Below are 27748 nucleotides of genomic sequence, written 5' to 3' on the forward strand. Positions count from 1 at the left end.
CAGTAAGGTTTTTTCTTTGATACAGCCAGGCTACCACAGATCAGTGATACCCAACCTTCACTGGCCTGTGACCCTTTAAAACAAATAACATCTACTTGCAACTCCCTCTTCACCAGTTTAACCAAATACAGATTTTCTTCCAACTTGTTTCAATGGATTCACATTGTACTGTAAAGTGTATTCCACCTTCACTCTTATATTATTTAATTATTTGCTGCACTTGTCACCTTCATATACTTTCACTTCTTCGTCCATGGCACAGTTCATATTTCATGAGCGTTTGAAGGGGAGTTTCTATCCTCAGGCCATCGGCTCTACACACACTTCCACACTGACATGAACACGTCTACAGTGCTGCACACACTGTCTGTTCCTGCTGCTGTCACTTTCACACGAACACCAGGCCACTTTAACTGTAAATACTGTTAGATTTGTTTATTTGCTGTATGTGTATATTAGTTTTATTTATTTGAATTTATTCCATTTTATCTCACTGTCACACAGCAGCTGAGTATAACCTCTGTATCTCTGTGCATGTGACAAATAAAGAACCATGATTTTCACAACTATCATAATTATCTGTAAATAGATTTTATTGGTGTTTTATTTCATTCCCACTTCACGTTTACTCTTTTTTTATTCTCACTCAGAGTCACATTCTTTGCAAACATAGATTTGTATTGGATAAATGTTTTATTTTCTGCTCCTTTCGGTCCTTGCGAGTGTCCCCTGTAGGTTAAAAGCTGGTTAAATCATGACCTTCCCTCTCTTATAATCACAAGACAAACTCAAGCAAAGTATCAAGTAGAAAAATCAGTGCCAAGAAGCATTTGGGTCATAAAAAAACAAACTTTGGCAACTAGAAACTTGATGGTTTACTCCGCACTGTGATTTTATATCAAATAATTTAAAAGCCTAGAAGGATTGATCTTTATTCTATTCTTAATGGGCTGAGCCTTAACTAAGTAACTTAGCACTGTTGTAACACCTCCTCTACACACCTCCTGGACGGTTGCCTGGAGGATGATATCACTCTTGTGGTGCTCTGGTGAAGGCTGGTTTGCCAAAATTTGTCAGCACAAGAAAAAAAGTAAGTTGAAGTCGTATCATCCTCATTTTTTGTGTTCATGGCGTGCTGGTATCCTAGCTCATAAGCGCTCATTCATGACAGGGAGCTCTTTTAGCCAAAACATCTGTCAGATTTCATCTCCTTGTCTTCTGTTGAAGTCCAACCACTAAAAAAAAAAAAAAAAAAAAACTGGAAAAGAAGCAATGTTTATTTCTTCATCAAGGCATCATCACAATTGGTCATTGATTCCAGCCATTAAATGAACACCCAAAAACAAAATAAAAACCTCTTTGTGTGTTGTCACAATTTTGTCAGAAGTTATAATTAAAAGAAACCTTGTGAAAAAGGTACCAACCAAAAAGAGTGCACAGCCAGAGTACCAGCACATTTTCAGTGTCAAAACATGAAGATTTTTTCTGACTAGATTTGAAGATTTTTGCAGCTGATTGATATGCAGTCAAGTGTTTGTCAGTTGCTCCAGACTCTTGAATATTTTGGAAATTCTTCATCTCCACACAAAAATCACAATATGTGAAATTGCAGTGGGTCTGCAACTACATACAAGTGTAGTTATACGTGTACTGGGACTGAATCATATAAATATTTTTGATAATTTTCCTAAAATTCTCACAATTTTTGTCAACTCCTCAGGACCTAAAACTGATCAAAATATCTCACCACACATTTCCAGATTTTGCAAAACCTCAAATTTAAATTTGACTACTTGTTCACTGACTTATAAAGTGGTTTCTTATCATTAGAACTGAGTGATAAGTTAACTACATGACAGAGAAGACAGCTACAGTATTGCACCATCGCAATCCTCATATAAAGCTTACACTCACACACACACTCACTCTCACACATAATTGTGCGTACACACTGAATCACACAGTCACTTGCTGACACACTCGGTCACATTTACATATTCACAGTCACACACACACTCAAAATAATGCTCAATGTTTAGTGCCTATCCCATGACACAGTAAACAAAACATTCTTTGACAATAAAAAGGGGAAAAAACTAAAATAAAAGAAATATAAACATCTTTTCCACTGGCAGGGCCCTCTGGTGCCTGACCAGTGTTTTCTGACCCTGATGAGTCCAGATCCATCCAGGCCAATCCAGTCCGGTCCAGTCCTCATGTCACGCCTCACCTGAGTGAGTCCATAAACACTGAGTCGTCGTTGTCGTCGTCAAATAAACCCCCACCCCTAACCCCGCTGCTGTGTCTAACCTGTCTGTGTACCTACTCGTGGTGTGTTTTAAAGAAAAGGTCCTGTCCATGTCTGGTTGGGATAGAAGTAGAAGTAGAAGAAGAAGTAGTAGTAGTAGTAGTAGTAGTAGTGGTCGTGGGCCTGCGTCGCCTGTGCGTGGATCAGTAGGTGGCGTTGGTGGGTTCCCTCCCCGAGCTGAAGAGTATGTCGGCCTTCGAGCTGATGATATACGTCACCAGGAGGGATGATAGCAACACGCCGACACCCACGCCCAGCGTCAACATCTGGAGGAGGAACAGGACATTTCAGCTCCACACAGAAGTGGGTTTACATATAATCACTAATTATTTATTATTTTTTTATGCTGATTAATATTGTTTTACTACAATTTACCTACAATAAATTCTTATCCAGGTTTCTGCTTTTTATAGACATAACACATCAAAACTATACCATATTAAAAAAACACATAGTAGCTTCAAAGGGCGATAAGATAACAGAGAGGTTCCTCTCTCAGTATGATGTGGTTATGAACTTGTGGAGACTTGAAGTTTTTTTTTAAATAAGTAATTCATCACTGTCAACATTAAGTCAGCTTGTCCAGTAAGCTCAGAGAGGCAGAGCCAACACAAGCACAACCATCATGAAATGTTACACAGAGGATGAATCAAACTGGTGCTGCTCTGTGACAAGTCTGAAGTGTTTGGTTATGTTGTATTCCTAACTATTGCTACAGGCACATTGGAATTTCAAAAAGTATAACAAACAAAACAATTAACTAAGAAGACAAAGATGGATACTGTGTTTTACTGTGTGAGTATTGCATTTAATGATTGCAAACAATTAGCCCAAACAAAGAACATTTATATATCACTTTAAAATCATACTAAATGACCCAAGAATCCCCAGGTATTGTCTCTGACTCTGAGAAGTGATGGTCAGACTTACCTCCAGTTCATGACTGGCCACCAGGAATATCCGTCCTTTGATGAACTTCCACCTGGACTCCGTCCATGTTGAGAAGTTTTTGGAGGTGTACTGCTCCAGGTCGAATGCCGGGGACAGCGCTTTAGAGAGACGAGCAGTGGAGCGGACACAGTAACCCTCCCTCTCTGTGCTGTTGGGAGGTGCCGCACCCTGAACCCACATGTAGTTGTACATCTGAGGGACGAGGTGAGAAGAGTCACAGGGTGGAGGAAAATGAGTGGAACATGCAAATATGCGGATGGTGCAGTTCCTATTTAATACCAACTGAAGGCAACAGAAATCATGATGTACTTTTATTCTGTATTTCTCCAATATATAATTTTTTTGTTTCACTTGATGCTGCTTCTTTGAATGACAGTAAACTGAATATTCTGGACTGTTCTGGACCGTTGTGAAGACATCGTCTTGGACTCTTGTGACAAACATTTAACATTTCTCTATTTTCTGACTTTTATTCAATAACTTATACTACTTAATACTTGATTACTTGATAATGAAAATAATGACAGTTAATGCAGTCAGTGATTCCCCTTTTTTCCTTAACTTCCCTTTTTTCTGTCTCTTTTAAATTTCCTTTCTTGAGTTATTAGAAAAAGAGATCTGAGATAAGCTCTTGAAGTTTTTTTGTTGTGATATAATTCCTCTCAGATTAAAAGTAAAGTAAACCAATCAAAGGAAGACTACTACATGTCTTACATGTTTGCTGACTTTGTCAGACTCGTCCTCTCTCTGGTTCTTGCAGTTGTCCTGGGTGATGTTGATGGTGCTGCCTGTCAGGTTAGCCAGCAGATACTGGACCAGAAGAGTCGGTTCGCTGGACTGCTGGACCACACCAACATAGAAGTTTGGGGGCCTGTTAGCTGAGAGAGAGAAAACACAAGTTAAGTTTTGTGTCTCAGTGTTTCCCCTGCTTAATAAAAGGTAAAAAACGTAGCTGACTGCCCACACACACAAATCCAGTTAAAAAGGAAATAACATTTCCCTACTTACCCAGATAACTCGTGAAGTCTGAAGGGACTAGTTGCTGGAACCAGGAGTTATTTGACCGAACAAGGAAACTGTAAAGCATCTTGGTCACCTGAGAGGAAGAAAACAGAAAACAGACTTCAGAAACTTCAGAGTCACAGCAGCAAGATAAAAAGACTTTGTGACAAAAAGGCCTCTTTGTTTTTGAAATAATGCTAAGTTATTTAAAAGCATATGTCAAGTTGCTGAAGTAGAAAGTTAAAAATATGAGGAGAAAAGTAAATAATAAATCAGAAAGAAGCACAACACACAAATAAATGATCTGAAAGTATCAGTGTCAGGAAAGTGTGAGAGGGTGAGCAGTGTTGAAGAGGTGTAATCTGCAACACCGGCTTCAATTCTCAACAGACAGTCATTAAAAACTATATTTTGTTAGACATATACAGTTTAACTCGAGATGTAAAGCATTAGCTTCACTGCTGAGTTTGCTACCTGTTCTCTCACAGCTGAGTAGAGTGAAAAAGAGATGGACACAGTGCAGAAATACCCTTCAGTTTTAGGACAGCTGTGATATGTTTTGATATTAGTCGAAGGAAAAGGTGGAATTGAGAAAGGGCAAATGTGCTTGATAGAGGATTAGTGAGCTGGTAGAGGAGATAAGCTGGAAAGCTTGAAACATATTTATTTACTCAATAAAATCACAGTCTTACTATCTGAGGGTCTGCTTTAATGCTGCTCAGCTGGCTTTCTTCTCCTCCAGCCTGCCTGTACAGAGCGCGAGCAACCATGGTGGCCACCTCAGTCACAGCCTGGAAGATGCATGAGGAGAAATCAAGAAAATCTTTATTAGAGCTGCTGCTCGACAAAATCTGTGTTAAGTTCTAGATGTAGAAACATCAGAAAGACAGCTTAAATACGGTAATACTGAGCAGTCTATAAACAATAAGAGTGGGTTCAGATGATAGCATGACGACCTCTTGGGCTAAACACCCAAACACAGAGGTCAGATGTTGATCATTATATAAGAAAATCAATTAGAAGAGTAACATTTTATCAATTTTCATCTAAAATGATCCTGATCCTAAATTAATCTATTCTTATAAAAAGGGGCATTTTGGTGAAATGAAAATGAAAGCAAAGACCATTGACAACCCCTGACCTGGAGTGTAGAAGGGTTTGTGTCGACATCAAAGCAAAGAAACATTTCTCTCCTTTTTGTGAAGCTAACTTAACAACAATAAGTGATGATTAATTGCAATACCCTGGCAGTGTCAGTGATATACTCTAGCTGTTCCTCTGGCGTCAGGTTTGGTGGGTAAGACACGTTCAGGTTTTCTGCATTATCATACATACTCTCGTAGAACCTGCACACAGAACAGAAAAATAAATTAACACATGTCAGTTCCTCGAGGTAACAGATTTGACCATCACAACATACGGTTAACAGTGTGTCGCTCTGTAGCTTTAAAACAACCCCAACTCACTTATTGGTGTATGCAGACTGGTGATCCTCTAGAACAACACCAGGGATTGGTCGAGCTCGCAGGAAACGCTGGAAGGACGAGGGTGGGAGAGGCTGAGAGAAACCGGGGACATCGACTGTGACGTTTAAACCTGTGGCAGCCGAGCGCAAGTTTCCAATGAGATCCTCCACCTGAAACAACATTGAAGGGAAAGAAAAAATTATTTTAACACGCACACTGTGACCTCAAATTTTTATCTCTGTTCTGTTTCTATAGTTTAAAGAGTCATCTAATATTTATTGTGGGTTTTAATCATCAACTTAGAAATCTCTTAGTTTGGTTGCTCACAAACTGAAAGTACCTTTTTTTGCATACTTCATAGTATTTTACAGAGCAATAGTGCTTAAGGATATTTTGCATATTGCTATTTCAGTCCTCTGATGATTTCATAAGAAATAAGATTTAAATTTTGTGTTAATTTATAAAACACACAGATACAAACCTCTTTATTGACGCTCTCGTTCCTCCTAGACACAGGGTCAGTGTGAAGCCACAGTTTGGAGTCAGCACGAAGTCCCACCTGTGGAGAGGAAATTCAACAAACTCATGTACTATATATACACATACACATAATATACAGCTTATTTTATTACAGTAATAAAAGATCAAGCACATGTTGTTAACGATTCTGTTAACAATGGCAATGTGAACAAGGCACAGCTACAATTATTTGGCATCAACATAACTTTGACCAAGGTTTATACGTACAAAAAAAAGTTACCGGAAAAGCCAACATCACACACCTGTCCAATCTCCAGTACTGAGTGAACATTGTCCAGATCCACTACAAACTGTTTGTTCTCCATGTCATATACCATCCTCGAACTGCCGATGTAGTCAAAGGTTTCCTAGGGTCAAACAATCAAACAAAAAGTACAAACAACATGAATGAGGCTGGTATTGCACTTCAAACAAAATCAAATACAGCGTATTGATCAAGCACAATGGTGTGTCAACAACTGACCCCCTGAAAGAAGGTGTAGAGGATGGTGCGGTTTGGTTGGGCCTCCTGGGTGGCGTTACGCAGAGCGTGAGCAGCAGCCAGCAGGGTGACAAACCCTGAGACTCCACTCTGTGCTCCTGGAGCAATGTCAAAGAAAAAAGACCTGCTGTCCAACTGCAGAGGAGAGGAGAGGGGAGAGGAAAGATCTATCAAGCAGAGATCATACAGTATCTAGGTAAGTAGATCAGTTTCACTTGCTATGACCTATTTTAATCATTCCATTAATCAAAATGTGTCCACAAACTCCACAAATGTAGACCATGATATCCTTTGGTTTACCCAGTGTAACACATTGAGTGTAATGTGGTACACTAGGGCTGCGACTAAAGATGACTTCCATCTCATATTAAGTAATCTGCTGATTCTTTTCTTTAACTGATTTAACTCTTGGAAATGTCCATTCTCTAAGGTAATGTCTTCAAATGTTTTGTTTTTTCTAACCAACAGTTCAAAATCTAAAGACAACCAATATCCAATCATGACTAATGGTTTCAGCTCGAGTGCACAGATGCACCAGATGGTCTAGCCCCCACAGATGCTCTGATGTCTACATCATGGAGTCAGTCTGGGATTAGAAGACAGAAACACTGAGACTAAATCCAGAAGACCACAAAAACTGTCTGTGTCTTACCTTATAAGAATAATTATAGAAGGACTTTGTTAAAATACTTAGCAAATGAAATTTTCCTGTTCTGTGGGCAGATAATTTTGCTTGTTGTAAGTAATATTTCCCCAATTTTTTTTCTCTTTATTGAGAGCTTTGCACTGTGCACGTCGCATGAAGTAAACTGATAAAACATATTAACTACATTATTTCCTGAAAGTATTCTCACTTTACTTTTAGTGGCTAAAACTTTTGCACAGTATTCTACATGCATCTTGAGAACAAAATAGGCTCAGTCTGCTGCCTTATCATTTTCATTTATGTGTTTTGTTCTCATGCCATTTATTTTAAATAACACAAAGAATGAAGAATTACTTACAAAAAGCTCTCTGTATTCTGACTGTATCTAACCACAACTGCAACATCACATGACATACATCACAGAGCAGAGCCTGAGCTTGGACTTGACTTTTACACTGGAACGCTTTCAAAGTGAGTGAGATCACTGCAGACACTGGCCGGAGAAATTTTAACGTTTTTCAGAAACGTAAAAGCATGTGCACGCTAATGAGTAACAAATGTTGTGCTGTAGTGAAATGTTGGTATAAGCCTATTTTTATCACTTTCTGCTTAAATATATAAATAATATAAATATCTCCAGTAAACTCACCCTGGCTGCTGCGATGACCACACTCTCCCACATCTTGTGACCCTTGGCCGTGTTGTTGAGAGGCCTGGTGGAGGCCCAAACATTCTGGTCACCCAGTGGGTCGCACACCATCTCTAAAAGACAACACAGAATAAAAAAAACAGATACAGACATTGGTCAGAATTGGTCAAAAGGTCTGAGTGTAGCCTTTATAAATTGCCTCATAATAAATTACAGTACAGTACAAAAAGAAACAGCCATATACACTGCTACCTATATTACTCATGTTGTGTAAACACCTGGGTTGAGGCTGAAGTTGATGGCATTTCTCCTCATGCAGGTGGCTGTGTCAGTGACTGCGGACATGTGGGAGTAAAGCTGCATAGCACACAGTGGGTACTGAGGAGTGCTGCCGTTCCCAGCACGGTTATGGTCCAAGTAACACTGTGAATGGAGAAAAACATACACATAAGAAATCTCTGTGTGTGTGGGTTTGAGAAACCACAGTAATATTTTAATATTTTAGTGAATCTCAAGAAATCTTCAATCTTTAGAACATATATAACTGAGTCTGGCTCCTTGCTCATGGGTATATATGCTCATTTTGACACAGTAGCTGCTTTGGTGACGTATCAAAACTGAAACTGTCAGTTTACAGAACAGTTCCTCTCGTCTACCCTGTAATTTTATTAGAAGCAGACGCCAACCACGAAGTTTTTACAATAATAAAAACTTCTGGACTAAACTGTTTCAAAAAACACAAAGTCCTTCACAGAACCAATTTTCTTGGGTTAACATTAAATGCACAGACCGCCATTATCAGTGTTCTGAAACTGAAGGCTGAGATAAAGACAGAAGTCACAGGTCAGCAGCTCAGTGACAGCATAAAGCTGACAGAGGAAAAGAACCGTATGCACACTTGCAGTGCATCAGAGGAGGATGTCTAAAGCCTATGTAATATGATCTGTCTGTTTTTGTCACATACAGTGGTAGAGAAGCAGCAAATGACTTGTGGGTACAGATAAATCATCCCAACATAATGTGCCACAACATGCCCTACATGAAGAAGTGCGGCTGAGACAGCTTTACTGGCATCATTCCTAATCTCAACCACCACTCAGACAAGTTCAGATCAGATTTTATTGTAGCTCTACTTGAAAGAATTCCTGTTCTTCAACACCAAAGCAAACTGGAAAACAATTAGACAGCCATTTTGTGCAGTGACAACAAAGCTGAAGGATGCAACACCTGACACAAGAACCCATGGGATTAACAGACTAAATATCTGCTGTTGTATTTACCTGCCGTATGACCTGAGTGTCATTGTCGTCTTTGAGAGAGAAGATGGGGAAGTCAAACTCCTCATAGGACAACCCATTCCCCAGAGGGTTCCACACTGTCATATTACAATTGGCCATGGTCGGCTCATAGGTCTCTGAATAAACACCTGAGGGAAATACAGAGAGAGAAAACATCAGCAGCAGTAACACCAAAACAGGCACTCATAGGCGTGTACTGCGCGAGCAGGTTTCTTTAATTTAAAAGTCGTGTAAATAACTTGAAACTGAACTGGTGTTTATCTTCCTGGTTTCTACTAATAAGCCACATGAAAATAACAAATGCATGCACAAAAAGTAAATCGCCCTTTGGATATTTTGTGTTTCATTCTTGAATATTATTTTTTTTCTGTTGACCAGTACCAACAACATATTTACATACACAATAATATAAAACTGCAAAATAATAAAAAATGACACTGCACTGTCTGACATTTTGTGTTGTGTGCCTGATGCAAATCTTACACACATAGAAACTACTGTTATACACGCAGCCTTGAACTGAAAACCAAAGCAAAAAAACAAAAAACAAAAAAAAGGGGTGTAAACCTAAGAAATTTTACTCAAGCACTGCTCTTAAAACAATTTTGAGGTAGCTGTACCTAACTCAAGTGTTTCCATTTCCTGCTAGTTTGTACTCCTACGTCACAACATTTCACAGGGAAATATTGTAGTTTTTACTTCACTACATTTATTTGGCAGCTAGGGTTACTACAGTTGTTACTTTTAACATTAAGATTTCATAAAATAATTATAATAAGCTTATAAAAAATGATACATTGTTACCATGACATTGCCTAATAGTATAAAAAATAGCCCTCTTTTCTGAATGCACATGAAAAAATGAAACTGACAGGAGGAAATCGCTTCTATACAGCAATGACTACTTTTATGTTTTCTACTTTTGGTACATTTTACAGATAATACTTCTGCACATTTACTCAACTCAGTTTTTAAATGCAAGACTTTGACTTGTCACAGACTTGATTTTTATAGTGTGGTGTTGCTACCATTCTTGGAGGAAACATAAAACAAAGAGACATTAATACTCTGCTGTGAGGACAAACATGATTAACTGGTAAATCTGCTACGTTTCAGACATCATTCACATAACATTAAATCTGAACTGACTGCAGCTTGTGACTTTAAGAGCTGTGCCCTCTGAGGATCATAAAACTAAAAGTTAATTCTGTAGCTTCTGTAATACTGAGGGACAAGTTGTAGCTCGCAAATCCCCACCCACCTGTGTTCTCGTTGGGACAGGTGGTGTGTGGAGAGAAGCCCTCTGCCGGGTTTGTGTTTGGCGCCACAACAGCAACGCCCGCCACCCTGCCAGAGCCGTTCTTCAACTTCATCATGACGGATCTGACGGGCAGACAGTCGGCACGGGGAAGGGGAGAGGATACGGGTACAAACACAGGTCAAACATGGGTTTGAAACTGGTTTCAAGTTTCTTTCCTCAGGGTCAGACAGGTAAAATGTGCCAAATTTACTGCACACTATTGTAACTGACAACTGATGACAGGCTGGGTTTTACTACTATGTCCTGATGTTATAACTTCTCACCCATCTGCTGCTTGTTAGGACATACTGAACTAAATTAGGTTTGTAACTACCACTGGTTTTTATGTTATAAATAGTCAAGTACAACAGATATCCATCAAAGTGTCACCAAATGTCAATTTTGTGGTCTTCAAAAATCTCAAAAAACATTAACTCCGTCAGTAGGTGACCTCCAGAGGACAGAAAGCAAAATTAACTGTCATTGCAGGTACTCCCTCTGCAGGGTGAGACATGTTAACTCTACCTGGTGAAGAGCGGCGACTCCAGGATGACCATATAAGGAGGATTGGGACCAGAGTGCAGGACCCAGTCCAGGTTTTCCTCTGATTCCAGCACATGGAGCACACCCACATTACCTGACAAAGAGGCTGGAATCAGAAAGAAAAAATTAAATATCAACATTTCTGACATGAGGTAGAACAGCTGTATCAGATAAAACCATCCTAGGAGCTTGTCTGTCCATGAGTGCCCACCAGGCCTCTTCTGGGATAAAACGTTTTGAAGCAGCAAAGACGGGACTTTTTATCGCTGCTGAAGATTTTGTAGTATGACAACAGGTTACGCTTATTTTTAGCAGCTTTTGATAAGAAAACATTTATTACAGAAAAAAGCCTGTTTTCATCTGCAGCTTGAGTCCTTTGATGTTCCTTGAAAATTTGTTTCTAACTTTCAAAGCCACAGAATTGATTTGTGTGTCTCCAAACTCTGAACTGCCTGAAGCAACCACAAAGAAAACGCTTTAAAAAACACTGTTTTAGTATGTTGTGTAATAAGCTTTTTCCTACAGATAAAACAAGTTACAGAAAGATGCTCAGAAGGCCCGAGGACACACACACTGTACAACTGAGATACTGCAACAAGTAGTTAGTAAGATTCATCTTGGTCACTCATGATGAGCTCTGAGCTTTTGTTTTACTCACACTGGCAGCCTATTTGATGTGTTGCATTGAGCAGTCGCACACATGAGACAGTGTAATTGAGATGCACATAAATCTTCTTTTCCACCGAATTACAGCTGACACCTGCAAAGGAAAGAAAAGCGCTGTAACAACTGCAGTTTGACATTAGGGCATATATGAGATCAAGACAGCTTCATACATAGGTAAAACAGTGAAGAAGAAAAAGTGAAACGACTCTACAGGTCTGACTTCTTGTTTTATCTTTATCAAACCTTTACATGCCCTGCAGCCGTTACTGTCCACCATCTACATGTTTTTGTAATAAATTAAAATAAAATTGTATTATACTTTATTTATCTTACATTTTCACTGTGTAATTTCAAATGTTGGCTCTATAAGTTTCTTTACAACTACACACCAAGAAATAGAAATAACTTTTGCTATAGTAACTTAACACAATTCACTGACTGAAATATTCTTGTATGGACAGAGTACCTTCTCTCTGATCTGAAGAAAACTCACAGCTAGCTCCTTTCAAAAATGTTAGCAATATAATAATTCAATGATCCGTTGTCCACACTCAAGACTTTTTTCAACCACTGTTTGAGGGTCAGCAATTAGGAATTTCAATTACATTTTCCGGCTTAGTCGACCTGTTGCTCCAACATCCTTTTTGACAAAAGCACTCAAAGTACCGGCACAAATGTGAAATAAAAACTCGTCGTAATTCAAATACTTTGCTGTCTTGGTGGGTCCGCTGTGTGCCGAAATTACCAGGGCACACCGAGGATGTGAAAGTGGCTTCACTTTTCCTTCATCTGCTATGTGTGTTTGGTGAAAATCAAATTAAGATTAATGAGCGAAAATATATGTATAATTTGGTCTGACGTTCTAACATCTAATCCCTCGAGCTCCGGGCGGCCGCAGCTGGGGAATCACGAGCAGTCACGCTGATGCTGAGTTGCTCATATCAAGGGGGCAGACGGAGAAAAGAAAAAAGTCATGGAAAAGACTTAACTAAGGCACTAGATAATTTTCGAACTTCCAGCTGATGGAAATTGGTTAAGAATTGTTGCAACACTGAACTCCATTGTAAAACTTGTATAAAACAGCCAGCAATGGAGATTAAAGCCGAACAGGGCTAGCCTAGCATTCGGCTAGCTCCGAGCACAAAGAACTCCATCAAGCTAACCGCCAGACACAGAAAAACACTTCGCTCGTTGACAAATACGTGTACACGCTCATTCAGCACCGTTAAGATACAACTTACCGATGAAAAATAAACAAACTAGCAAGTTAACAATCCATTTGTTCGACAGCAAATCCATCTTCCTGGTTTGAAAAGCAGAAAAACACAACAGGAAGTGTTGACATTGGAAACGTCCGGGTTCCGCTGTTTGGTTCCGCTCTCAGGACGGACTCTGGCAAAATGGCACCTTTGGCTCTTTAGAACGGGATTGTTACTTTTATTTGGTATTTTTAAATTAGTTTCAGGTCAAATAAAACATCTGTACCTGTCGCAAATTGTTCTATTCCCAACACTTTATATCCTTTTTTTAAATTAAAGGACGTCCAAGGAATGAGTCAACTCTGTACATTTAATACACTTCCCTGATGACTCAGACCTGTGTTGAACTTTGAATACTCCTAAATCACTTTTATATACACAGTAAACCCATTCCTCTTTAAGTCTGTTAACCTCAAATGAACCACAATGGCTCCAAAACCACATCAAGAACATGAAAGAGCTACACATACACAATATTTCTGGTCATAGACAGGGATTTTTATTCATTTATTTCCCAGATACACAGAGCAGTGCTGCTCATTTTTAATTATTCATCTCATACAAGTCAGAAAAAGAGACAACAGTTAGGTTTACAGCTCTAATAATAAAGCCACAGCACAGAGATGGTGCTGCAGCAGTTACAAGAAAAAGATTTGTTGCAGGATAGACGGTGCATGGAATAAGACAGTTCAAAGATTTTAAGAGGATTCATATCACTGTGAGCAAACGTAAATATATCTGCTTTAATTTTTCATGTCAATAACTACTACAGAGTGAGTGTGGATGTGTTTCGCTGAACAGATTCTTCATCTCTTGTCCTCTTAGCGGAACTGAAGTGGGCTCACACGCAGTCCAATCACATCCTTACCGATCTCCGTCACCTAGAAAACATGGTGAAATTAAAGTTACAAGGGGGAAACTGGATAATATAATCACCAACTAGTCTTTTTGGATATATCCACACAACCACAGAGAAGCCCTCAACTAATCTCTCTGATGCAACACAACAGGTGAGCACATGAAAGGTTTCCATTGTTTTTATTACTGTATTGCATTGTTTGTTGTATTGTTTTTTTTAATTTCCTTATTTTTTACATTTATAAAATGTATTCTATTATATTGAAGAGCTTCTCAGGGTTGACAGGAGTTGTACACATCTGTTCAGACCTACCTGTGTGACCCTGCAGATCTGGCCTTTGTATGTAGGACAGTAGCAGGCTCCAGACAGAGGGCACTTCTCAACAGGGCGTCCACGGTACAGGGGGACAAAAGAGGCAGCGCACAGGTCAAATGGATTGTGGGGGTCGTAGTTCAACTGGTGGGCGTCTGTCAAGGTCTTTTCACAAGCAGCCAAAATCTTGCGGGTCTGAAGGGCAGGGAGAGATTCAACATTATAATAAGAGATAAGAAAACTGTAAAAATCCCAGTCAGTGATTTTAGGGATTTGTTGCACAACCAACCTGCTGTGCAACATCTGGCTTCGGCCCCAGCTCCAGCAGGCGTCGTGCAAAGCCGGCAGCTGTCTTGAAGTTGCGCAGTTTGAAGAAAAGGTTCAGAGCTGTGCGCAACACCAGCACCATGTGAACAGGCTGGAGATTACAGTGGGTGAAATAAGCAGCCATCTGCAAGGAAACAAAACACACATACATCAGAAAATTATGCTTAGGAATAAAACGTGTCACAGTTAATCGCCAAGGTGTAACTTTGGCAGGTTTTGGTTACGGTGAGCCTACAACAGCTTTGAGGCTTAGTCAAGGCACAGATGTTTACCTCACACAGCCTCTTCTGCTGTTCCAATGTGTCTTTAGGCAGCTTCTTCCTCTCTGTCTCCATGGTCAGACCCACTATGTACTCTCTGCAGATTGTGATCAGCTGCTGAGCCTGAAACACACACAATCACAAAAAGGTGAGAGATGCACATTTAATACAGTCAAAGATCTGAATATATCTAGGTGTACATGTGAGTTATATTACTTAATTTAACAGGCGTATACTGTGCTTATTAAGATTTATCTGAATGTAATTCAAAGTAGGCCTGGTGCTCACCTCTGCAATCTCCTGTTTGTTATCAACCACCAGCAGAGGTACAGACAGCAGGATGACTCTAAAGCGCTCAACAGCTTCCTCAAATCGTCCAGCAGTGGTCAGCTGGTAGCACTGCTGCAGGCGGGAGATGAGGTCAGAGAGGCGCAGGCCCACAGCAGGCAGGCCCTGCTTCGCGCCGCAGTCCTAAAAAATAAAGAAAAACAGAAAAGTAGGTCCAGATATAGGCAAAGATTAATTACAAATTTTATTTTAAATAAAATTAACGCAAACATCTCAAAACACTAGAAAATAAATGTACATCACTACCAAACTCAGGGGAACATACTGTAATTGTTATTAAGAGATGACAAAAAGAAAACAGCTGTACCTTCCAGTTCCTCTGGGGATGGCTACGCAGGCAGGGCAGGGAAGGCAGCCCCAGGTAACAGGTGCGGCCTCTTGACAGTGTCTGCATGAACAGCGTTTTGTACGGGCCGAAGTTGACAACTCCAACCTGGTCGTGGAGCAACTGTGGTAGAGAGGAGTGAACAGTAAATGTCAGTATAATGCGTAAATAAAAGAAAAATATCCAGTTCCATATCCAGTAATGCAAAATAACATCACACTCATTACGTACTCTCATGGCCGTTTCGAAGGAACCAGCCAGAATGTGGTCCACCGGCAGCTGGGAGTTGTTGCACCACATCTGGGATGGACTCATGCCCTTGGTCGGTGGGACAAAGAAGCCGTCCTCTGCTCCACCACCTGCACCAGCTGGCATGTCCTGATGGTTAGAAACAAAGCAAAGATGTTGTAATAAGATAATTGTAACAAGATTCGGAAGCTCAGTGGCTTGTTTCATTTCTTGGAAGGTTAAATGTGAAATCTGAAAATAGCGTTGGCAGAATGTAGGCTGCCCACCTGAGGTGAAATCTATCAACAGTATTCTTGTGTCTAGTGGTAACCCTGGAAGAAATTTGTAATGATGTGGTTCCACTTACCAGTTCTGGAGGAAGGTCCAGGTCTTCCTCCACCTCCCAGCCTCCTCCCTCCTCTTTCCCAATTCCATCATCCCCCAATGCTTCCTGGGCATCCATGAAGCCATCTGACAGACAGAGAATGGGAAACATAATTAATTTATTCAATTCATACAACGCCACAGTACTGATGATGTGGCCCAGTCTGCTCACTGAAAGGTCTGGACAAAACATTTTTTTGGATTAATTTACCTTCATCCAGCTGGAGCTCGGCATCGTCTCCCCAGCCCTCGCCTCCGGAGGCATCCATGTCCAGATCGGCAGCCATCTGACCTGCCTTCCCTACAACAGAAAAAATACTATTCTCACACTGGCAAAGTCAACAGCCACAACTTATACAAGTAACGTCATTTCATTTCAAAGCCTTTTAAAAATGGAAAACACCTCTCACTGGTGTGTACTGGAAGAGCAGTTAACTGAAAACATGTCATAGTTGATCAGCTGTCTTTATTGAAAGGAACATGGACATCTGTATATATGAATGTATATGGTATATGTATATACGCATCTGTTATGTGTCAAGGCTGATGACTCACCCTTAGCTGCAATGGCTCCCTCAAAGAAGCCCTTTGATACAGTGAGGAGGGGCCAGTTGGTGTCCAGAGGGTTGATGGGTGGAGGGGGCTGCAGCAGCTGTGCGTTTGGATCAACCTCTGGCACCTACAAGACAAGATCCACCATTGTTAAATTGTTTGTATTATTAAATCTATGTATTATCCAATAACATGAGAGTGATTTTACTGTCAGAGATTATGGTGCACCTGAAAATGTCAAAGAAAAGTAAAAAATACTGTGCTACACTTAAAAAGAAAAAAAACAACTACTGAGTGCACCATTTCTGTTTCAGACTGCATGTTATGTGTATGAAGGTACAGAGAATGTTTTCCAAACACACCGTCTCCTTTTCTGGGTCAAAGGTCTCCTTTAGCGCCTCGGCTTCTTCATCCAGCCCATGGGTGGCTGCAGTCAGATAAGCCAGAGACTCTGCAAACATGCACAAACAGTCACGAGTTGGCTCTTTGCTTCTCTGTTAACAATTTAAAAGAGAGGAGATGCTGCCAGCAGTACTGAGAGGAAAGCCTATTTGAGATGTGGTAGAAACTGAAACTGTGAATTTTGAATGATTTTTTAAAAATACTTTCAATTAAAATTTAAAAAGGAGAGTGTTTAAAATTGGGCATTAGTCACAAAGAAGTATGCAGATAGCTACGCCTCAATGAACAGGATAAAGTGGGTTGCAGAACACTGAATATACTGTAGTTAACAGACGACTGAACTCACTCTGTCCACAGTTCTTCAAGATGCGGACCCGCTCGCTGACGTCTCCCAGGTAGAGGGCTGCCTGGTAGTGGCCACTCATGTCCTTTCTGATCTCAGCTACACATAAAGAGCACACAGATATTAGATATACTGTAAGATAATTGACACTCAAGAGACAAACCTTCACCAAATCACTATATCAATTGCAGAACAAGGTAAAAACAAAAAATCCTTCAGTCTAAAAATCCTACAGTCCCCATCACTCACCGATCTTCATCATCTTGCGCAGCTTGGCCAGGTTGCCAGTGATGAGGTACAGGAACGTGAGCTTGTCAAAGTTCTTGGTCCTCTGGTAGCACATTTCCACAACCTGGTGGTGACCCTGCAGCAGCGCTGCCTCACCCAGACGCTCCCAGCAGCTGCGCTCATCTAGAGCCTTGGCTGCCTCCAGCGCCACCTGGAAGTATGGAGTAAAAGAAATGATTGAAAAAAAGTCAACTTTAGAAACAGTGACCTAATTAAACAGTCTGTGTAGCAGCAACCCACCTCGATGTTGCCACACTCCAGAGCCAGACTGAACCGAGTCTTCTCATCTTTGACAAAGTGCAGTGCCACCTCAGGGTAGCCCTTCTTCTGCAGGTAGGCAATGATGGACTGGCCCACCAGCTTGGCGTTACGCACCATGTGGAGCACCTAAAGGGGACAACCATCATAGGAATGATGTCAGAACTAGTATTTAGGAGCAAAATCATTGTCAGTACAAGATTCAAAAGGTCAAAAATCTCTATTATAAAATACAATACTGCCAAGATGTGAGGAAATGATGCTCCCATCATCCATTCACACCAACAACAATCACCACAGACCCACCTCATCATATTTGCGGTTGACCAGGGCCAGTTTGAAGCGGTACTCTGTGGGGTCGATGGTGAGGACGCGCGGCCTGCACTCTCTGTCCAAGCAGTAAACACTGTTTCCTCTCACACGGGTGACATAGATGGGCAGGTCCAGTGTCCTGATGATGCCGTGATCACTGCAGAGCCACAATCAAAATACCATGTTAAGATTTTCAAAAAATAAACTTTGTCTCTCACTTTGGTTTTAAACTGTATAATCTTTCCATCTTAAGTTTTTCTTGTCTGGGGAAGACAGACACACACAGAACAAAAACATTTCTTTTGTTTTCAAATCAAATATAAAGTTAGACAGGTAAATCTAAGTGGTGATTGTTTCACATTTTAAATGATGGAACCACCTCTGCCTCTGCTGGGTATCAAGGAAAAGTCAAAGCAAAGAATGCAATGAGAGAAGTCTGTATACTTTAAAATACAGGATTTTTAACATGTCGTCTAATAAACATTCATACAGTCTGTGCTTCTGGTGTCTTTGCACTATAGAAAAACTCTTTCATCTTTGAAATCAGGTCAGGACAATGTTTACTGGAAAATGTGTGCCAACCACCAGTGAGTCAAGCTGGTACATTTTGGCTCTGTATGTCTATACTTCCAGCCACAATGGTGCTATCTCAGCAAGATCTTTTTCTGTTCTACATATCTAGTTTACTGATCAAAATTAAACTAACAGGTGAGTGTCAGGATCTGCCAGTGTGGCCATTAAATGCCTGATAAGTAAATGCCAGCAGCACATACCCCGAGGTGAGGGCGTATTTGATGTGGTTGGAGGTGGTGTAGATGAAGACTCCACTCTCGTCCCAGGCACCACTCTTCACTCGGATGTTTTCATGAATGTTGCAAAGACTCTCCAGCTTACGGTTGCAGATCATGATGGCTGCAGGATGAAAAGAGAGATTTAGACTCAAAAGCATTTTAAAAAGAATTTACAGAGATAAACGACAGGTGTGAACTATTGTTGGTCAGCTGAGAAAAGGCACTACTAGTCTTTAAATGGGTTTTCATCACACTACTTATTTTTTGTCAATATAGCATCGTCTTTCATGTGTGAGTTACTGGGACTAAGCATAAATTGATGCAACAAAAAAGCTGAAATGAGAGAAGAAGCTTTTGTATCTCAAGTTACAAAATATGTCAGTTTTACTGCACTGTTGATGAATTTGTGTGGTTGATCAGAGGATTACCACAACCTCCAGAAAATCATTTTACCAGCTTGAGGGTGAGCATGGATGAAATCAAATTACTGTCTGCCCTTGGTTATTCTAAGTCTGTCCAAACAGGGCTCATAGCTCAGTAACAAAAGCTGTTTCAGAGCCTCAGCCCTGGCAGCACAAACAAGATAAAGATGTTGTGGTTCTTTGACAAGTATCTTTGTCTGTACTTGATCTTATCTGCTCACCGTGTTTAGCCAGCAGAGCCACATGGCTGGTGTCGGCACTCCACACCACGTACTTGACCTTGGCAATCTTGACGGTGGCCAGTGAGCGTTTCTGCTGCACATCAAACAGCGTGACGCCGTCGGCATCGCGCAGCAGCAGTGAGCCCGTTCCTGCGTAGAAGATTTCCTCGCAGCTTGGCACCTGAACTTTCTTCACAATTTCATTCTTCAAGTTCTTTATCAGCAGCTGTGAGGAGAGGGAAATAATATTAGAGGAGCAGATTTCAAACTCTATGCTTTATCAGACTGGTGACTTCATTTGATCATTCTTCACAATGATTTAAATCAAAATATGGATGGTAAAACAACAATTTGTCAGACATTTGCAAATTGTTTTTAAGAACTAAACACCCTCTCATGATGAAATGTGAGTCATATTACTCTCTCGTTCTTTTTTTTAACACATTCCCTACTTTGTAAACCTGTAAATGAACTTACAGAGTGCATTCTGTCCAGTACGGCAAATCTGTTCCTAGCCACCCACACTGCTGTCAGACCAGACGACCTCTTCCCCTCCGGTGCTGAGAGAAGACAGAATCTGTACTTTAGTCACTGACCACAGTATATTTAAAGGGATTCAACTTGTTGGCATCAGCATCTTAAGTGACAAAAAAATCACTGTTTACAAAACAAAGTTTGAGATAAAGATACAACATTTGTTATTTGTGGTGTTTCAGTACCGTCAGGGTTTTGAGAGTCACTTTCTTTGGGAATAGAGTACAGGTCATAGGTGCTGTTCTCCAGGTTGGTCGCCCTCTGCAGGTGGTATAGAGCATTACATTAGATACATGGAAAACTATAAACGTGTGTCGGAATATACAGTAAGTTATCAGGGTGTGAGTGTGTTTTGACTGAGAGATACTTACAGTGCAGAGCAGGACAGCATTCTCAGCAGGGTTGTAAGACATGCTGAACACTGGGAACTTGGACCCACTAGGACAAGATAACATAAAACATGACTTGTTACAATCATTTATCTCAACAAACCTTTTCAGAATGAGAGTTGAGGTGGCTGCAGTGCATGTTACAACCACTAGAGAGCTACCTACCTGCGTAGCTGCATGACAGCAGTGTCCTTGCTGCTGTTGAAGTCCAGCTGGCGGAGGAAACGATCCTTGACGTAGTACAGCATGTTCCCGTGCACGGCGTATGCTGGACGCTCACGCTCCAGCTTGAATACAATCATGCCACTGTCATGACCTGAAGGACACACAACAGACCATCTTTTAGTGAAATATTCACATATACATACTGTATTTTTTTCCCTTTTGGAGAGTTTCACATCTGCTAATTTTTTGCTATTGCTGATCAGTATCTTTTTATTACTACTAGTAAAATACAATGCCAGCAGTTATAAAAGTAAGAACATTTTACATTTAGGGGCTTTAAATGTTGCCATTTTTCTTGCATGGCAAAAAAGAATGATCGGTTCACAACAAATTTTTGTCTTCACAAAGATAAAAGGAGTGTAATTTCCTTGTCCAGAATACCAAGTTTATTTTGTTAAATATGTTCAGATGCAGATCAGGGTCACTACTCACCAGCAGCAAACAGGTTGAGGTTTGGGTGAGCTCCCAGCACCCAGAAGCGATCGTGGTCCCGGCGGAAGGTCTGCACTCCGGTCCTCTTGGACATATCCCACACTCGGATGCTCTTGTCCTCAGAGTTGGACAGGATGAGCTCCTGACGTGGGTGGAAGACGGCACAGGACACGTTGTTGTAGTGTCCGCGGCAAGTATCCAGCTCCCATGCCTTAGATTCTAGTCCGGGGGAAGATGTTAGAGGAAAATGAAATGAGAAATGTAAACACTAGGTAGTGAATCAGAATTAGAAGTTAAGTTTATCTACATATCAACAACAAACTTAAACAATCAGTATCTAAATTTAAAGAAAAATAGATGTATTTGCACTGCATTATTTTATTTTTATCTAATCCTTTAAACAGGTAGAGAGACCTGTGAACAAGAATAAACGTATACCATTTAAATACATGTAAAATGAGAGATTTTCAGTTTCAAAATTTGCACTTTGCAGCTCCTTATATTTATAGGGAGCATAATACCTTAAACCACTTCTCCTGAGCTCAGTTTGAACATGTGATATGGCTGATGTTAAAATATCCTGTGACCTGCCATCTTAAGTGCAGTGAGACCAAGGACCAGAGGATGAAAAACATGATTTCTATCAACATTCACATTGATGATGGACTGCCTTTATTTTGTAATATAGTTTTTTCATGACAAAAACTGTCAGTAGTGTTTCAGTTTTGATGGATAAAGGGCAGAGGGCTTTTAGTGGATGCTAGCCAGTGCCCTGTGTAACATCACTCACCATTCATTCTCCAGATCTTGACCTGCCTGTCATCGGCTCCAGACACGATGAGAGGCATGCTGGGGTGGAAGGCTGCCCAGTTGACCCCTCGGTCGTGGCCCTGGACACAGACACACAACTTCAACTCACACAAATCCAAACAAAAATCCTTCACTTGCACTAACACTGATGGCTTGCTCAATACTAAAACACTAACTGCCCTCTCTGGGAAAATGTACTTTAATGTCACCAAGATATTAATTAAAATCAAACCATTATTCTCCAGTAAATGCTCATTTTTGGACTTAAGGAAAAGTATATTGTAGATTCCCCAAGTTGCTGAAATCATTATCCCTTTTCACTCTCTGTGCCACCTCCATCAGAGGTGCAGAAGTCCAAAGATGAAACTTTGACTGTGCCTGTTATTGACGTTAAAACCCAGACCAGGCAATGTAATTTTATTTCCTTAGGATGGACATTTCCTGACCTTGAGGAGTAATAAGTTAGGAGTCAAAAACACTCAGAAGAACATGACGTAATTCAGGGAGCTGCCCACTTTTGCTGAATTAAACCCTGTTCACGGTATTTTCCATGAACAGGACTGAAACTTGGAAGTCAGTGACTGGAAAATCTCTTTACAATGCTCACTTGTTTCTCTTCAGCTTTTCAGTGGAAAGGATACATTTCATGTTTAATAAGAGGATTTTTTATTGTAGCTTCAGGCAGAAGATCGTTACAGCTGAGAGCATGGCACAAAGACCATCAATTACATCCTCCCTGAGAATTCATGGACAACAGGTTTCCATTGAGCACAGTGCCTCAAGCAGATGAGGAATTTTCCATCACTCACTTGTCAAATTTAAAGTCTAGTTCACTCAAACACCATAACAGGCTATATAAAATAACAAATAAGTTGTTGCTCACCTCAAGGACATGCTTGACTACAGCATCTGAGGCACCAAACAAATCCACGCCGGAGATGCCACGCACCTCCGTCTCCACAGCACCAGGAGACAGGTTCTTCTTCCTCAGACCTGGAACCAACATTCAGAGCACCATGTGCAAGGCGGGGAGCCATATTCATGTTACACAGGGCACAACCCAAGCACAAGAAAGAAGAAAAAGACAATACAAGTCAACAAAACAATCAAATATGAAACTACATCGTGGAAGCAGAGAGAGTACAGGAGGTAATTTTAAGGAGGGAGAACTGTTGGACCACTGAACACACACAGGGGGCTGAAACACACCAACACAACCTCTGCTTTTCTCATTCCCTGCAAACTTGAGTCTGGAAACAATCATGGCTGTAGCGGTAAGTTGATTGGGTTAATGAATCACTGGCATACAGAAGAAAGTCACAATTACTGATGATTTGATTGGACAAAAGAGCAAGATTACTGATTACTTCCCAGACTCAAATTAGATCAGGAAAAAAAGATTGAGAAAACACAGCTTGCATTCATGATTCCTGCCCATTAAAAGAATGTGGTGAACAGATAGTTCAACAGCGAGGAGAGATGACACGGGGGGGAAAGAAATGGCACTAGGAACCCATGTGCAGGTGTGGATGTTTCCAGGGAGAGCATGGGATAAGGAGGACACAGGGAGTGCGTGTGGTCTTGGCTGATGGGGGTGGGGTGGGTGGTGGCTGCTGTTGTAAAGACGTGCTCTGATGGGGCGTTGGATGGCAGGAAAATGAGCTTTGGAATTTGTTTACTTAGAAGCTCGTGCATGTTTCTTTTAGGATATTTTGAGTTACATGCAGAGTTAATAGATTCTGGCATGTTACAGTTATGGGTTAGGGATGAAGCTGATAACAATATGGCAACTATGGCAAAAAGAAATACAAACATTGTATATTTCATGTTATTTTTTGAGTAGTAGAGTCTGCCGTGCAAATGTCATGCCAGGAGGAGTATGAGAACATTTTAACATCAGTACTGAGGAAGTTTAAGTCTGTAAAAGATGCATTTTCAAACCAGTTAGTAGTGATGGCTGTTATTTTTCTTGATGCAATTTAAATGAATGAAAACAAATACTAAAAATGACAGTAAGGAAAGCAGTATGGACTTCTGATAATGGAAGTGTGTGCAAAGTAACCAGCATAAATAGTTCAGCTTAAAAACCGTAGATCCTGCAATGACGTCATGTGATCTAGGAGTTCATTAAAAAAGTATGGATGGATGCAGTCATGCTCAATGATAGAAAATCTGAGAGCAGATAAATCCCCAGGACAGAAGACAGTTACAGATACACATTTTGTGCATGTCCATGTGTAAGAAATTGACAGCAGATGTGAGCCAGTTAATGGTTTAGTTAGTGAGAAGACAAGCAGATGAAAGGACAAGAAACAAGAAGCCAGAGACACCAACAACAAAAATTTTAAGAGCATGCAGAGGCACAGAAACACCTCTCCCACTTCCTATTCAAGTCTTACTACATCTTACTCCTTTCTGATCTGTAAACCTTTTCCTCATTCAGAATGCTTATTTACAGTGTGTAGTATTTCATTAATAAATACCACACTATAAATATGCTCTGACATTACCTGTCTCTGACTATTTCCTCGCCTCTGCCTGTCCTGAAAGGAGAGGTGTTTCTGCAAACAGCCCACAGAGATTTGTCCTCTACAAGTAGGAGAGGAAGAAGAACTGGTCCAGGACTTGATATTCGTCCTGCTCCCACTTCTTCCTTGGCCTCTGTACCACTCTGCCCCCCACTACGACCCCTCCCCCAAACCCAACCCACTGTCCTCTTGTCCACCATCCCCAAGCCCTCACCAGAGATATCCCACACTCGCACAGTCTGATCCAGACTGGCTGACACCACCAGGTCCTCAGATGGATGGAACTGGGCACACATCACGTAATGATTATGCCCAGTCAGCACGCTGCAGATGAAAAAGAAAGACAGGGTACATTCAGAATTTTTAGAACACGTGTCACCTTAATGCTTTGTTTCAGGGTCAATGATCATTAAAGAGCTTCCACTGAAATTCTGTAAAGCAGTGACTGAGGGTGATGAAGACTGATTTACTGAGTTCCTTCCATGCTTAACATAAAATGTAACAATGCAAAAATGATAAACACATTAATTTTGAGAACAGACATACTGAAGAAATATGAAATGTCACATGTAAACTTGTGAAATATGTAAACGTACCTTTTATGACGTTCTATTCTAGGACTTTTTAATGGTTTTAAGATGTAAAATTGGGATGTTTGTGGGTTAAACATCATGGTGTTATGTCAAACAGATGTCACAGACCTTACCATCTATTCCTGATGTTTCAGAGTCAAGATATTCTGGGTAAATTCTTCGGCTTAAAACTGCTAATACTATATCAATACAAATGTCCCTGAGCAAATGTGGCTGGTTGTTATGATGCAACAGAACAGATCTGGCACTATGATAAATTTGACTGAGCATAATCAAGCTTTAAGAGCCATTTGTTCACTCTCTCATCTTTCAAGGACTTGTGTTATTTTCTGTATTTCACAAACTTTCTAGGATTTCCAAGGCAACCAAGTTCTATGTAGGCAAATGACAGATAATAGCAGTGTCAAGCTGAGAAGAAGAAATATATATTCTAAACTCAAAACCTGACAAAATTTCAAAATTAGTACACAGTACAGGGAAAACAATTTACAATGGGTCTTACCAAACACAGGTCCTGGACTGCCAGTTCCAGATGCGAATAGTCTGGTCATCTGAGGCACTCAGAATCCAGGGGTACTCCTACAGACAGAGAAATTGTTTGAATAAGTCATTCATTTTGGATAAATGATTTTTCACATGGACGACAAGATACCGAGTCTTTGTTGACCTGGCCCTCAAAATCACTGATGAAATATATGTAAAACGTGCGTATGGCAGAATAACTCACATGGTGGAAGAAGGTGGTTCTGATGTAGTCAAGGTGTCCAAGAAGGGTGAAGAGGCAGCGTCTCAGCTTGTAGTTCCACACCTGGTCAAAACAGCAATATTTACTTAGTGTTTATAACACATTAATGATTTCTAATAACTCTATTGAATATTAATATGATAGATGTTTTAATACACAAAACATAGCAGTAACATAAAACATCAATGTATGAATGCCTCTGCTATAGCCCCCACTGAATTAGGTCAGATCAAATCAGCCACTAAAACACATAATGTTTGTTTCCCAAGTTATCCCTCCTTGACTATTACAACTCTAACATCTAGATCCTTTGTTGAGATATGGACATCAGCAAGTAAAACATATTACAAACAATAATTTTGCAGAGAGGCTTTGCAAGAACAACATATTTTTTCTCAAACCTGGCGGCTTTGTGACATTCCTTCATGGCAAAAGAAGTCTCACCTTGATTTTGTAATCATCTCCTCCAGACACAAACAGAGGCTGCTGTTTATGGAAATCGATTCCTCTGACGGGACCTATGGGAGAAGACACGTCAGTTGAATCACATCTCTATCAAGACCACACTGTGGACGTTGAAAGAAATTATGTATATATATGTACGTATATAATAATAATATTCCACATAAGCCACATCACTGTTTACCATCATGCTCGTCAAACTTGTCAATCAGCGTGCACATCCGATAGTCCCACAGCTGGATGACTCCGTTGTGCAAACTTGCAAGAACCCATGGCCTTTTGGGATGGAAGCTTAGGCCTAAAATTTGTAACAGCTGATCAATTATCTTATAATGACACATGCAAATAGAACAGTTTAGAGGTCATCTTGCTATAACGTATATGAAGCAAAGACACCGTGTTAACTTGTAAAGCTTAACTAAACAGAGTAGTTTGTTACGTTAGCTAGCATAGATAGCTAAAGAAATATTAAGGTAGTGTCAACCTCACCTCATATATGATCATAAGACATGATATAGATGATGCAGACAACGAGTTTATCGTACAAGAGCCGTTTAAAACAAGACATTTATTCACTTACAGACACGGATTTAACAGAATAAAGACCTGAGCCGGATAACGCCAGCTAGCTAACGTTAGCTCCTATGCTAACCGCAGCTGGCGAATCTCTTACCTTTAACACGGGCCGATTTCGTTTCAAATTTGGTTAACATCGTCACTGGGTAGCCGTACAGGTCGTAATATTAATGCTCCGGTAAAATATAACTCCACACCAAGCATAAAAACAGATGAAAAACTCCAGAAATAGGGTAAATCAGGCGGCCTGGTCGCCTTCGCCCATTTATTAGCCGATTCTCCTTTTTCCTGACACGTAGTCCGTTCTGTCTTCCGGCTGTGGACAATAAAGTTGTGAAGTGAAAATCTGACGCAGAAAACGCCACGGCGGCGGCGGATAGAAATACAACACCTAGAATTGAACTGACAATCGGATTGCGGAGAAAATATAGTCATAACACATCTATATAGTCTAAATCTATACAGTCTAAACTATGAGACAACAAATTGATCACACCATTGGATGTCATACCTGCACTGTTGGGCAGCCCCACCACCAAGTCCATTAAGTGGCTTTTCTGGAGCTTTCTGTAAAATCATACGATCTTCATAAGAAAATAGAGTTTGTTTGTGGAAATGTAGATGTTCATTTTCCCACTCTCTTGAGTATTTAAGTTCTGTCTGGGCTTATGAATAGTTATTCAGGAGAAAACAAAGTCAGTTTAGTAGCTGTT

The 27748-nt window shown here is 40.5% G+C and overlaps 2 protein-coding genes across 2 annotated transcripts; both read right to left on the reverse strand.

Moving 5' to 3' along the window:
* Positions 1 to 575: 575 nt before the first annotated feature.
* Positions 576 to 13223, reverse strand: ncstn (nicastrin). The gene is made up of 17 exons (XM_018678138.2): positions 13092 to 13223; positions 11843 to 11944; positions 11167 to 11290; positions 10603 to 10724; positions 9324 to 9469; positions 8322 to 8466; positions 8044 to 8156; positions 6731 to 6883; positions 6510 to 6614; positions 6209 to 6286; positions 5728 to 5897; positions 5505 to 5607; positions 4954 to 5052; positions 4268 to 4355; positions 3974 to 4137; positions 3239 to 3451; positions 576 to 2574 (listed from the first exon to the last, which is right to left on the reverse strand). The coding sequence occupies exons 1-17, from the start codon at positions 13147 to 13149 to the stop codon at positions 2452 to 2454; spliced, it is 2106 nt and encodes a 701-aa protein (XP_018533654.1). The 5' UTR covers positions 13150 to 13223; the 3' UTR covers positions 576 to 2451.
* Positions 13224 to 13585: 362 nt separating this feature from the next.
* copa (COPI coat complex subunit alpha) lies at positions 13586 to 27348 on the reverse strand. The gene is made up of 30 exons (XM_018678137.2): positions 27133 to 27348; positions 26644 to 26757; positions 26442 to 26515; positions 25980 to 26060; positions 25755 to 25831; positions 24874 to 24983; positions 23015 to 23124; positions 22112 to 22211; positions 21322 to 21540; positions 20830 to 20980; positions 20647 to 20713; positions 20461 to 20536; positions 20219 to 20301; positions 19742 to 19967; positions 19081 to 19219; positions 18302 to 18464; positions 17978 to 18124; positions 17699 to 17888; positions 17453 to 17548; positions 17067 to 17155; positions 16708 to 16831; positions 16364 to 16453; positions 16136 to 16239; positions 15772 to 15918; positions 15523 to 15663; positions 15156 to 15338; positions 14880 to 14990; positions 14570 to 14731; positions 14281 to 14475; positions 13586 to 13990 (listed from the first exon to the last, which is right to left on the reverse strand). The coding sequence occupies exons 1-30, from the start codon at positions 27170 to 27172 to the stop codon at positions 13931 to 13933; spliced, it is 3669 nt and encodes a 1222-aa protein (XP_018533653.1). The 5' UTR covers positions 27173 to 27348; the 3' UTR covers positions 13586 to 13930.
* Between the last annotated feature and the right edge of the window lie 400 nt (positions 27349 to 27748).

This window comes from Lates calcarifer, linkage group LG4 (assembly GCF_001640805.2).
Source record: "Lates calcarifer isolate ASB-BC8 linkage group LG4, TLL_Latcal_v3, whole genome shotgun sequence".
In the NCBI taxonomy this organism is placed as follows: Eukaryota; Metazoa; Chordata; class Actinopteri; family Centropomidae; genus Lates; species Lates calcarifer.